This window comes from Mus caroli, chromosome X, assembly GCF_900094665.2.
Source record: "Mus caroli chromosome X, CAROLI_EIJ_v1.1, whole genome shotgun sequence".
NCBI classification, from domain to species: domain Eukaryota; kingdom Metazoa; phylum Chordata; class Mammalia; order Rodentia; family Muridae; genus Mus; species Mus caroli.
Genome location: NC_034589.1, coordinates 6,562,283 through 6,575,933, shown reverse-complemented (window position 1 = coordinate 6,575,933; position 13,651 = coordinate 6,562,283). Strand labels below are relative to the sequence as shown.

At 39.2% G+C, this 13,651-nt stretch overlaps 1 protein-coding gene across 2 annotated transcripts in view; it reads left to right on the top strand.

Annotated features, from left to right (window-relative positions):
- The window catches only part of Med14 (mediator complex subunit 14), an 81,776-nt gene that overhangs the window by 31,848 nt on the left and 36,277 nt on the right, over positions 1–13,651 (top strand). For both annotated transcript variants that reach the window (XM_029473516.1, XM_021152961.2), the window contains exons 12-16: positions 3,223–3,301; positions 6,232–6,391; positions 8,973–9,167; positions 9,571–9,705; positions 12,035–12,111. In XM_029473516.1, coding sequence (XP_029329376.1) covers positions 3,223–3,301; positions 6,232–6,391; positions 8,973–9,167; positions 9,571–9,705; positions 12,035–12,111 — 646 coding nt within the window. The remainder of the gene's footprint in view (positions 1–3,222; positions 3,302–6,231; positions 6,392–8,972; positions 9,168–9,570; positions 9,706–12,034; positions 12,112–13,651) is intronic.

Sequence of the window (13,651 nt, the reverse complement as noted above, 5' to 3'; positions counted from 1 at the left end):
TTTCAGGACATCCAAGGCTACACAGAAACCTTGTCTCAAATTCTTTTTTTGGTTTCTAACTTGCATTCTCAAATGATATATATTTACTAGGAACAAAAGTGTTTTCGATGACAGCTCAAACTAGTCCTGACTATGGTGTATATACTCTATTTAGTAAGTTAATATTAAACAAAAGAAATTGATTAAATTAAGGGAATTTTAAATTCTATTATGTAGCTATAAAGGTGAGTTAAATTTTATTATTATTTATTTAAAATTGTTTTTGAAACAGGCATGTAGCTTTGGGTGGCCTGGAACTTGCTATGTAGCCCAGGCAGGCCTTGAATTCAAAGAGACATCCCTACTTATTAAAGGCATATACCTACTACACTTGGCTAAAAAGGTAGAATTTTGAAACATATTAGCAGCTCATGGAAAATAAGACTTTGAATCACATATTTATTATAGGTAAATGACATACATATGACAGTGGTTTGTTTTTTAACTTGCCCCCCCTCCATTTAACATGGAAACATCACTTATTTGTTGCTTAAGTATACAACACAGTTTTAGGTAACAGACAATCCCAAGGAAACACCGAAATTACCTCATCTGGTTAATACTAACATTTCCCCCTCTCATCTGCTCTCTAGGGTAGCCATGTCTTCATAGGCTTCCGAAAACTTTCCTTTCTCCATCTCTTCCCTCATATACCAGTTGACAAGGGCAAATTTGGCACACATCAGGTCAGACATGGTCCAAGGAAGCCCAGGCCTCAGCAGTGACCAGTATTTGTCAGTTTACCCATAGCCCACTGCATATTGGCTAGGCCCACAACTACCTTAGTAGGATGCTATTAAGTATGCTAATCTTGAAGCTAGTGAATAACCAAGCCAAACTGGATAGTACAGTTAGCTTTGAGGCAGCAATGACAACACTGACATTTTTGGGAACCATGTCACTGTGGTATGACAAGAATTAAGCTGTGTATTTATCATGCCTTGGCTGACCATATTGTTGGCTGGATTAGCAAGATGATGGTCATTTCAGGACAGGAAAATCAATATGGCATGGGGCACCATGAAATGGCTCCTAAGGAAGGCAGTCATTTGAGTCAGAGGTGGCCAGTAAGTGTAATTAAGGTTAGTTAATATATCATTCAATATCAAGGTTTTGTGATGGATATATTGAGGTCCTGATTTTTCATCATGAAGGCACAGAGTGCAACCAGTTGGTATTGGCAGTAACTGGAGAGCTAGGTAGAGTCCTCTAGCTTAGACTTCTTGCTGTGATCAACCCAGGCATTCCTTCAAGGCAGTGACAGACACACAGTCAGCCAGTTCCACCATCAAAGCTACTGAAAATCCTGAAGTCCTGTTTAGTCAACATATTGGGGACAAATTCCTTGCTGTTGATGAGCTGCCAGAGGGTAAGAGCCAATATTAGGTGGCAACACAAAGTTCATAAGTAAGCCTAGGTTATTCAAACACAACTTTGGGTTCATGTCTGCCACTCCCCATCCTCCTATCATGTACCCACTGAAAACGGATTACCATAGTGATCCTAGCTCTTGTACTTGACCGTCTATTAAATACCATATTTTATTAGTAGAACAGGCAATTGCAATTAATTTGGAAACTAGCCTAGCCAGTGTGGATGGATTTCCATGGATATGCGCACACATGTTTAACATACACAACTTTTAGATTTCTGTTCCACAAGGCAGGAGAGAAGTGGCCTACAAGGAACCTCCACTGAGATACTACCAAAGTCTGAGGGAGTAGAATGGAAGGTCAGCTGGCTCTGAGGGGTTCAGTATATTGCACAACACCCCCAGCTGGGAGATTGGGTCTATGGTCCACCACCAGTTGCTACCAGCTGGGGGCAGCCCTCACCAGCCACTGCTGTTCCACCCCCATATGTCTGTATGTCTTTTGTTTTTCAAAACCCTTTCTTTAGCTATTTTCTGAATCATTCATAGTACACACTCAGATAAGCACATAAAAATGAAAAGGGATGGACAGTAGATTTTTGTGCATAGAAGTCAAGATGCTATAAGAACATACAGTAGAAATATATTTTGTCACTGTTGTAGGGGCTGCAGAATAATAAGCTAATGTCAGTGGAGGTGATTTCAGTGCGGGCTTCCCTTCTGACTCCTAGGCTTTTCTGACCCATGTCTTTACAAGGGGGTGCACACATTCCTGTAGAGCAGTGCTTCTCAACCTTCTTAATGCCGTATCCCTTTAATGCATTTCCTCATGTTGTGGTGTCCCCACTTTAAAATTATTCTTATTGCTACTTCATTTTTTAAAAAATATTTTATGAATGTGAGTGCACTGTAGCTATCTTCAGGCACACCAGAAGAGGGCATCAGATCCCATTACAAATGGTACTGAGCCACCATGTGGTTGGTGGGAACTGAACTTAGGGCTTCTGGAAGAGCAGTCAGTGCTCTTAACCACTGAGCCATCTCTCCAGCCCTTATTGCTACTTCATAACTGTAATTTTTGTTACTGTGAGAACTTAATGTAGATATGCGATATGTAGGATATCTGATATGTGATCCCTGTGAAGGGGTCATTCAACCCCCAAAGAGGTCGCCACCCACAGGTTGAGAACCACAGCTATGGAGGTGCTCCTCTCTGAATTTAGCTACCTCAAAAGTCTGCCTTTGAACTGCATTGCAGTGGAGATAAGGACTTTAATATATAAGTTTTGGGAGGCAGGGACTGTAATGGCTTTTTTTTTTTTTTTTTTTTAAGATATTGATCTAGTTAGTTGAAATCATTTCGTGCCTTCCTTTTTTTTCTACTTAACTATTTTCTACTGCCATTAAAAATTTGGACTGGCATTTATTAGTAAGCCAGTCACTTTTGAACAATGACTTGTTTGTACAATGTTTATGCTTGAGATCATTTGTGTACTGTTCAACATTTTAATAGGCAGCGATTTGTTTTTTTAAATTTTAGTTAAGATTCTAAGTCTAGTAATTTTCTGAATTTTAAGTATTTTATAAGTTGGAAATGCTATTTAATTCTTCAAATACAGGCAAAGAACTATTTCCGCACTTGTTTCTTGTTCTTGTTAGTGAAATGTGAAGGAGGAAAAGCAAGTTGACGGACGACAGCTCCTGGTGGATTGATTTTACTCTCTCACATACAACATGGTTTAAAGTTTGGTTGCATAGATAAAGGTTTCGCTTGTGTTTAAGCAGTGGTGAATGAATTCTTTATTCTGTAGACCCAGCCACTCTGGAGGACATGGAAAAATCTTTGAATGATGACATGAAGCGGATCATCCCTTGGATTCAGCAACTTAAGTAAGCTCAAGACTCAAAAGGGAAACCTATCCAGACAGTGTTTCTTTTCTTCTCCGTCATTAGTCTTAATCAGTCACTGCCCTCAAAGTTTGTGACAGGAAACCTGAGCACCTTTGGTACCTTGAACTCTAAATTGCCTTGGAATGCGTCCAGGATGGCTGTCCTCATCTCAGATTCCCCTCTAGATCCAATGTTGGTCTGAAGGGCATGACACTACATTTTCATTGGTTGTATTTTCTCCAGAGCAAGTACTTCTCACAAATTCTTAGTGAATATTTGTACTGTGTTCTCTAATAGAATCCGATTTGTTTTTGTTCAGAAGCAGATACTGTCCGAACTATTTTTTCCTTTTCTCCAACATTGTCATTTAGTTTGTTTCAAAAGTACCCTGTTAACAGAACCAGAGACAGTTATCTGGGCTTTCCTTTCCATTTGGGCTCCACTGAGGTAGCATTACGGCAACTTGACCAAGCTATTCTTTTTTTTTTTTTTTGGTTTTTCAAGACAGGGTTTCTCTGTATAGCTCTGGCTGTCCTGGAACTCACTTTGTAGACCAGGCTGACCTCGAACTCAGAAATCCACCTGCCTCTGCCTCCCAAGTGCTGGGATTAAAGGCGTGCGCCACCACCGCCCGGAGACCAAGCTATTCTTACTTACTCCTGTTTTTGAGACAGGGTCCCATCCAGCTGAAGCTTACATTACTATGTAGCTGAGACAAGGTTTGAACTCCTGAGCCTCCTTCCTCCATCTCTCATGTACTGGCCTTATGGACATGTGCCACCACGCCCAGCTAGCTCAATCTTTGAAATATTTCATAAGATTTATTATTAACTTGTATTAAATTTACCACATTTGACAGCTGTTCCAATGATCTAGTTGTGCACCATTGTTTTTAGTTCCTCTTCTATTGCCTATGTACAGTTAATCATCGTTGCTAGTCCTGGGTAATCACAAGTCCAGTTCTCTAAACAGAAGCATGAGCTGTGTGATCTGACGTGCCTCTTCCTCTTGTATTTTCCAGGGTCATGTTGTAGCATCTATCAATATTTTGTCCTTATGCTTTAATCATATTTTACTGAATAGACAGACCATGTGTTCTTTATTTTATAATAAATGGGCTTACAGTAAGTGGAGTTGTTAGCACTTCTTCTTGGCTGTTGTGTGAACTTACATTTTCATTTTCTTTTGTTTTTTTGTTTTTTTGTTTTTTTGAGACAGGGTTTCTCTGATAGCCCTGGCTGTCCTGGAACTCACTTTGTAAACCAGGCTGGCCTCGAACTCAGAAATCCGCCTGCCTCTGCCTCCCCAGTGCTGGGATTAAAGGCGAGCGCCACCACGCCCGGCACATTTTCATTTTCTGTGGCCAAAACTTAGCAGTGGAATTGTTGAGATAGAGAGTAAAAATTGTAAGACTTTTGATATATATTCCCAAACTTCATTTTAAAGTAGCCATGCCACTTTGCCATTCAATCAGCATATGAGCGTTTCTGTTTTGGCAAAGACACTCACTATTGTCTTTGGTATGAGGAGGAATCTTATGGCAATCTTAGAATACTTTGCCCCTAATGGCTAATGATGTTGAGCATCTGGTTTATGGGATATTTTTGTATTATGGAACAAAACCAGATTCTATTTAAAGAAATGGCTGGGCATGGTGGTACATGTCTCTAATCCCAGTACTTGGTAGACGTAGAAAGATTACTGAGTTCAGCCTGCTCTCCGTGGTAACTTTTAGGTTAGGCAGAGGCATATAGTTGGAGTTCGAATCCCCAAAATACCAAACCAAACTAAAGAAAAACCCCACATGACTCACATATAACATAAACCCCAGCTTCTTTAGTATTTGAGTCAGTAGACATAATGTTACATGTACTCTGATAAAATCAGACAAACGTACCCTAGGAAAGTAATTACAAAAGCTGCACAAAAAATGAAGGGTGAAATAACATGCTGGACATGTCTTCTAGCCTCTCAAGTGGTTGAGATAGGGGATTTCGAATGGGCTATTCCCAAACTTCAGAAAAGGGCATCAGATTTTGTTATGGATGGTTGTGAGCCACCATGTGGTTGCTGGGATTTGAACTTGGGACCTTCCTAAGAGCAGTCTGCGCTCTTAACCACTGAGCCATCTCACCAGCCTGAAATAAAGTGTTTTATGCTTGCTTGTTTAGTTGTATGAATTGAACACTTTCGATTATTTTTTATTTTTGAGTTTATACTATATGTCCCTCCAAAATATGTATATACATTCATATTTTTAAATAGAGCCAGTTGTTCCACATATGTATGTTTTCAGTGCTGACTTTTGGGCACTGGACAGTTGGTGTGATTTTCCCAGTTTATAGTTTTTTGTTCGGTTGTTTTGTTTTTAGTTTTAGTTTTTCTCTGTGTGGTCAAGGTTGTCCTGGAACTTACTCTGTAGACTAGGCTGATTTCAAACTCACAGAGATCCCTCTGCCTCTGCCTCCTGAGTGATGGGATTAAAGGCACCTGCCACTACCCCCATGAATCACTTTAGGTTTCTTATTTAAAGCTGTTGAGTTTAGTTTGATCTGTCTTTAAGCATCAGGAATCTTCCATTCCCCATGCTAAACTAAGCTACTACCTTAGGCTTAAAGTTCATTTTTCCTCACAAATAAGCTAGTTGCCAAATACAAAACTAGAGAAATGACTCAGTGATTTGGTTGTATGTCAGCGTTTCTCTGTATAGCCCTGGCTGTCCTGGAATTCAGTCTGTATACTAGGCTGGTCTCGAACTCACAGAGATCTGCTTGCCTCTGCCTCCCAAGTTTAGGAATTAAAGGCATGAGCCACTACTGTCTGGCTTTTTCAGTTATTCTTTAGTGTTCTCTAATTTATTTGTATATCAGTGGCATATAGTTAACCAGAAAAGTTATGACTTAATCATGTGGATTGTCTTTTAAATTAAGGTTTTGGCTGGGACAACAGCGTTGCAAACAATCTATAAAACATCTGCCTACAATAACCACTGAAACGTTGCAGCTTGCCAACTATTCAACACATCCCATTGGAAGCCTTTCTAAGAATAAACTGTTTATTAAACTTACTCGTCTTCCACAGTACTACATTGTAAGTATGCCAAGCATGATGGATCAAATTCAGTAATTTTGGATGTATGCAGAAAGCTTTCTTGTCTAATTTCCCCTGCAAACAAATTTTACTTGGTGTCTGACTTTCATATAGGGATTTTCAACCCAGGGGTACCATTAAAGGAAGAAAAGAAGTCAAATAAGTCTCTGCTGAGGAGTATAAGATAGCCTTCATCTCGCACCCTAGTGCCTCTGCCATAGTGAGGCCTCGCTTGTTGAGGAGGCTCTGTTTATATTAGACTAGGAAGGCTTAGTTTCTAATTGGAATGAAGTATCTCTTTGGTTAGATACAAAAAAATAATATCGAGTGAAACACTAACTATTAAGATTTGTAGATATTTGGTATCAAGACAAACGTGCTTTGTTTTAGCTGAACTAGAGGTTGGGAAAATATAGGCTGACTAAAGTAGTCTCATTTTCTCCTTTATGGAAGCTTACTCTATTTTGTGCATGGCATTCTTTTAGTGTACAATGAGATTTTTTTTCTTTTCATATTTCCATTCTTCCTACGTTTTGAGATATTTGACTTTTCACATCTTTATTTTTCATTTTTGTTTTTGTTTGTTTTGTTTTTGAGATCTTTGAATTGGTTAGAATTATTTTTAAGAATTTACTATAAATATATTTTCACATTTATAGAAGTTTTATGGACAGTAAATATTTTCGACAAAAATCTGTGGTGCTTGAATGTTTTAATTCCAAGATTTCTGGTTGAAAGGAATAGGAATGAATTTTTAAGATTTTCTGATGTACCTTTTAATCAACCAGGTACCAGCTATCTATTGAGTTAATAGGTTAGTAAGTCTTATCACTGACATGGATTTTATCAAAATTCATAAAACCTGAATCAGCCAGTGAACATATATAGAACTTTGTGCTCAGTCACACCAAAAACAAAATTGAAGTAGCCGCATAGTGTTTAAGTTTCTGGTTTTATTTAGTGTCAATGAATAGCTTTTAGTGTCAGTGTCCTGGTAATAAAACAAAAATTAATTTCACTGTAAGTCATTCTCCTTCCCTTAGATTTGTCTCTATATTCACAAGCAGAAAAGTAACTATAACCATAGTCATTAAGAATAGGATAGGAGCTGTGAGGTGGTGCCATATGCCTTTACTCCCAGCACTTGTTGGACAGAGGCAGTGTCTCTGGGATATCTGAGGTCAAGGCCAAACTCGTCTACATAGCAAATTTCAGGATAGCCAGGGCTATACTGAGAAATTCTGTCTAGAAAAAAAAAAAAGACAGAAAGGAAAGTATTACTATATAATTGATTACCTCAGAATTTATTGTCTGTTTATATTTTGTCAGTCATATCTGTGTTGTAATTAGATACTGTGAAAATCTGTGCTTTTTCAAATCTCTTGACATTTCTTATTTGGGTGGTTCTAGAGATTGACTTCATGATATAACACATGCTGGGCAAGCAATTTGCCATGGAGCTCTTCTTTTTTATGTTTTAAGACAAGGTTTCATTAACTTGCTCAGTTAGCTTTGAACACAGCTCTGTAGCAAGGCGGGCCTTGAACTCCTATCGGTGTTTTAGTGTTGATTGTTTCTTTGGTGTATGTTTGTGCGCCATGTGTGTATAGACAGAAGAGAAGATCTAAGCCCTGGGACTGGAGTTATATATGGTTGTGAGCTGCCATGTGAGCTCAGTGAATTTAGCCCAGATCATCTGGAAGAGCAATCAATCAGTGTTCTTAACCTCTGAGTCCTTTCTCCATCCCCACACCTAAAACTTGTAATGTTCTTGCCTTATCATCTGCAATACCTGTGATTAGAGGCCTGATCCACCAGGCCTACAACAAACTTTTTATTTTTGTACAGTATACATTTTGGTAACTGAATACTATTGTAACCTCTATCTCAGTAATGATAGAGATTTATCATGCCACTAAGTGTCCTCATGCTCTGGCTTTTAGCTAGATGTTTACGTTTGTAAGATGTGTTAACTGTGACATAATACACAAATAAAGACAAGTTATGGCCCCTCAATGGCACTCTCAGCAGGCACTTACAGAGCTCAGCTCTGTCCCAGTGCTGCTGCTTGCTCACTCATGTTGTGCCCACAGCAACTCCAGTTTCTAGTTCATAAGTCAGGGTTCAGCTGGATGTGTTGGCAACAGGGGTTTTTTATTCCCAGCCTGTGGAAGGTGGAGGCAGGAGAAATCAGCTCAAGGTCTGCTTGGGCTACTTGAGACTCTGTCTCAGAAACAAAAATGAGAATGCATTTTCCCTTGTTTCCCAATGAGAGGTGGGTCAGGCCTCTAATCCCACTTGTTTTTACCTTGGCTACAGTAATTGAGGTTTTAGGGTATATTCACAGGTAAGGAAGATAAAAGGGCAATTTAAAATTAAAGGGCAATAAAAGATTAAAATAGATAACTTTATAGAAGACCTGGTATATTATATGAATATCAAGGATAACTAATGACAATACTTTAATTATCTCATTTCTTGTGTTTACTGTCTACAAACTGCACTTTTGATATAAGATGGACAATGTACAATGGTTCTTATTCTACTGGGTCTCACCTCTTTCTGATTTGTGTCATTCTAGGTTGTGGAGATGCTTGAGGTTCCTAATAAGCCTACGCAGCTATCATATAACTATTACTTTATGTCGGTGAGTACTGCCGATCGTGAGGACAGCCCTGTCATGGCACTGCTGCTGCAGCAATTCAAAGACAACATCCAGGACCTGATGTCCTATACAAAGACTGGGAAACAGACCAGAACTGGTACCAAGCACAAGGTATGCTCACATAGGAGTTAGCAGACAATGTTTGTGCAACCCCCTTCCCGTTTTATTTATTTTTTAAATTTATACTATTTTAGCTCCACCTATCCTAGAGAACTGGCTCTGTAGACCAGGCTGATACTAAGCTCATAGATCCTCCTGCCTCTGTCTCTCAAGTGCTGGGTTTACAGCAGTATATTAACTGTGCCTGGTTTCATTATTTTTAAATGGGAAAGAGTTAGATATAGTTTGTAAGGTACACAGCAGCAATGAAACAGCTATGCACATTTTCTCTAAAAGGTGTCTTCCTCTTTGGAGAGTAGGGGTTGGTGATAGAAGTGGACCCCAGGGCACTAAGGCAATGGAATCACAATCACTGGTAATGTTTTTCACACATTTTTTAAAAATTATTTTCTAGTTGTCTGATGACCCATGTCCGATAGACTCCAAGAAAGCCAAACGGTCAGGAGAAATGTGTGCCTTCAATAAAGTTCTAGCTCACTTTGTTGCTATGTGTGACACCAACATGCCATTTGTTGGTCTTCGATTGGAGGTAAGTTGGGAATTTTCAGATGTTAACTCAAATTGCATGGCACCAGCAGGAGTAGTATCTGGTCCACACAAGACCATTTTTTTTTTCTCCCATTCCACTATCTCAAAGTCTTCTCTTTAGATTAATGGAAATTAAATTGTTCCCAGTTAAAGAAGGTGGACAACTTCTAAGGATTAATGTCTTCTATCTCATACATTGTTTAGGTCTTACCAGAGACGGCTGCTTAATAAAGCATGGCATTTTGTTGAGTTGGTGAAGTAGTGTTGTTTGAGCACTAGATACACTGGCATCCTTTCTGAGAAGAAAATCAGAAAAATATTAAACTAAATGTTATTTTGATGTTGTGGAAGAGCATCAGATGCAGAATTCATGTCTTTCAAGAATATGGCGTTGTGCCTGGTGGTGTTGGCACACACCTTTAATCCCAGCACTTGGGAGGCAGAGGCAGGTGGATTTCTGAGTTTGAGCCCAGCCTGGTCTACAAAGTGAGTTCCAGAACAGCCAGAGCTACACTGAGAAACCCTGTCTTGAAAAACAAAAAACAAACAAACAAAAAGAATATGGCGTTGTATGGGGTTGGAGAGATAGCTCCCTACTTAAGAGCTTTGGTTGGTCTTTCAGAGAACCCAGGTTCAGTACCCAGCGCCCACATGGCAGTTCAACACTGCTTTAACTCAGCTCCAGGGGATCTGACATTCTCATATAGACATGCATGCAGACAAAATAGCAATGCATATAAAATTGTGCATATATCTATTATATCTAATATATCAATTGTGTTGTATCTATCATGATCTCTAAAATATGAATGTAAAGTGAAATAACTGTTTTTGTTGGATTTTGCTTTTTGAAAAAGGGGCTTATGTAGCCTAGCTGGCCTTGAACTTGCTATGTAGCTAAGGATAAACTTAAATTCCTTTTGGTTTTGTTTATTCTTTCCTATCCTAAGATTACAAGTCATATGCCATGCTTGCTGCAACCTTCAATTTTTCCTTATTATTTTTAAAAGATTTATTTTATTTATCTGAGTACCCTGTAGCTGTCTTCAGACACACCAGGAGAGGGCATCAGATCCCATTACAGATGGTTGTGAGCCACCATGTGGTTGCTGGGATTTGAACTCAGGACCTCTGGAATCTGGAAGAGCAGTCAGTGCTCTTAACTGCTGAGCATCTCTCCGGCCCCATTTTTCTTCATTATTATTAGTACTTTTTATGTGTATTGGTGTTTTGCCTTACATGTATTTCTGTGTGAGGGGCCTGATCCTCATTGTTTCTCTCTTGGATATTATTTCAATTGCTTATAGAAGTATCACTGAGTTACTGTCTGGGTGATGGGAAGAGTAGCACATGATTTTGGGGCATGCAATGCATTCCTGTCTACCTCCTTGTGCATTGGGGAAAATGTAAAGACATGTATGGTTTTTGTAGGTGCACATGGTTCTGATACTGTACTCAGATGTCTTTGTCTTTCTCCTCTGTGATCCATAAATGCTATATACACAAATCTTCATACAATACTTTCTTGAATTCCTTCAAGCTCTTAAAAACTTAACTACAATCTCCTCTTTAAATAGATGGATAATAATAAAATACCAGCTCATTTTCTGCTTGTAATAATGAACTCTGAGCTGTGAATAACTACATGTAATTTTGCTGGCAGTGTTTTTCTCTTTATTGATTGCAAGTTGCAAGTCATGTTTTGAGCTGTTCTAGACTTTAGTTCCTTTTGAGTGTGAACTTGTATTGTCTATTTAGTCATCAGCTAGCTTTCTAAACTCTTCTTCTTCTGACTCTCAAAGTCAGGCTAGATAAATATTTAAATAATTTGTGGCACAGGGTATGTAAGAATCCAGTCATAGAAGCCATGTCATTGTTTACTGAGGGCCTGCCTTCCTAAGATGGACTCTGCCAGATGAGTTTCAGCCTGTCCATACATTTGCCTGATTTCAGTTTCATTTTGATCAAACAGTAGAACCACAAATATAATCAATCCTCGGTTTTGGTTACTTCATTTGAAACCACTTGAACTGATTCTGGAGGACTTACAGCTTGTAGCAAAAAATGGGATCATGCTGTGAATTTCGAAGATTTCTGTATTGCGGAGATTTTCTTTTAAGCGAAACGCAGAAGCACCTTTGACTTGTACTTTCCTTACTCTAGTTTCCAAGGGAGTCTCAGAACAGGAAGACGGCTCATACTGATATATTGTCACTTTGACAAAGATTGCCCTTGGAAAAGATGGGATCAAGATAGATAACAGGCAGAGAAAAGCTGATTTCTTTTGTGAATTTAGCAGTTTAATACCCCTGTGCTTTTTCTCTTTTCAGTTGTCTAACCTCGAGATACCACATCAGGGAGTGCAAGTGGAAGGTGATGGCTTCAGCCATGCAATTCGCTTATTAAAGTAAGCTTGTGTTCTGTGTCTAACTTGGCGCCACTTGTTGCAGTCACAGTGGAGAACAGTTTCTCTCCTATGGAGCAGCGTAAAGCAGTGCTCACAGTCTCTGTATGTCATAAATTTTTGTGTAGAATTACGGAGGTCTGGGGGAGGTTCTTTTTTGCTTATTTGGTGGCAATCCAGCACCATCTGGCATTTTAGGGCATCATTTGTTAACCAGATAATCTAGTCAGTGTAAATGTTTCAGGTCCTCCAGGCTGCTTTGGGTTTGCATAGCAGGGAAATATGGACTAGTTCAAAGTCAAGGTGGGAATTCCCAGGAAAGTGCCAGTTGTATATGCAGACTAAAAGAGTGATGAGAAGTAGCCAGACAAAAGGAGATGGGTTAGAGTAGAAGGTCCTAACCAGAAGAGGTAACTGTTAATACAAAGGGTTGGAGGTAAGAAAATGCTCAGCATGATGGATCTGAATGTTGAGCAACAGATAAAGGCAGGCGATAAAGAGAGATGAGCACAAAGGTGTAAGCAGGAATGGCTAGAGCCATAGAGTTTTGTTTTTTTGTTTTTTTTTGTTTTTTTTGTCATTAAGCAATGTAGACCTTATCCTAATGGTACTAGGAAACCATCAGAAGCTGGACACTCTATTTAGCACATTCCTCACAATATATTCACAATTATTCAAGAGGCTGATGACAGAGGATTTAGACCAGTTTTAACATTACGGTGAAGTGCCCATTTTAAGACACAAAAACAACCCCAAAAAGAAGCCAATATGATTTTAAGTACAAACTGACATCATTAGACAAGTTTTTCTGGAAATTGAACCTTATGGCAATATGCAGAATAAAGGAGAGTGAGATTGAAGTAGCAACACCAGTTGAAGTGGTTCATGGTAAAATTGCTGTTAGTTTGGACTAGGGTATGTTCCTGTAAGGACTTAGGAGATGAACCAGTCAAGGGTTGGTGATTAGATAGATTTCAGAGGTACAGGGGAGGGAGGCAGCAAGGACTCGTTTATTTTGTCCTAGGCAAAAGATGGGTGATGGTTTATGAAGCAGAGGACACCACAGTATGAAAGGACTTTTCTAAGTTTGAGGGGCCTACAGATCCATTGAGCATACACAAATATTCTCAAGCGCACAGTAACGTTTGGACAGGTGACAATGTCACCATCCCAGTGGTAGTAAGTGAGCTGACATAGCAAATTAGATGAATAGGATTGTGCAAACAAATGAAGTTGGGTGCTGGGCCTGGTGGTACACATCCATAACTCCAGCCCTTAGGATTTGGATGCACAAGGATGGTCATGAATTTGCTTTCAGTCTGAGTTAGATAGTGAGATCACGTCTTAACCTCCCAACCCACTCACATACTTGGAGGGGAAATCCAAGCTGGGCATAAGGTTTAGTTTTAAATGGACAGAGGAAAAAGAACCAAATGATGCTGGAAAGTACAGGTAGTGGGTGGAAAGCTGAACATGAGAAATATGAGATAAGGATATGTCCTAATGAACTTTAGTAGCACATTAAAAATTAAGAACACTTGGA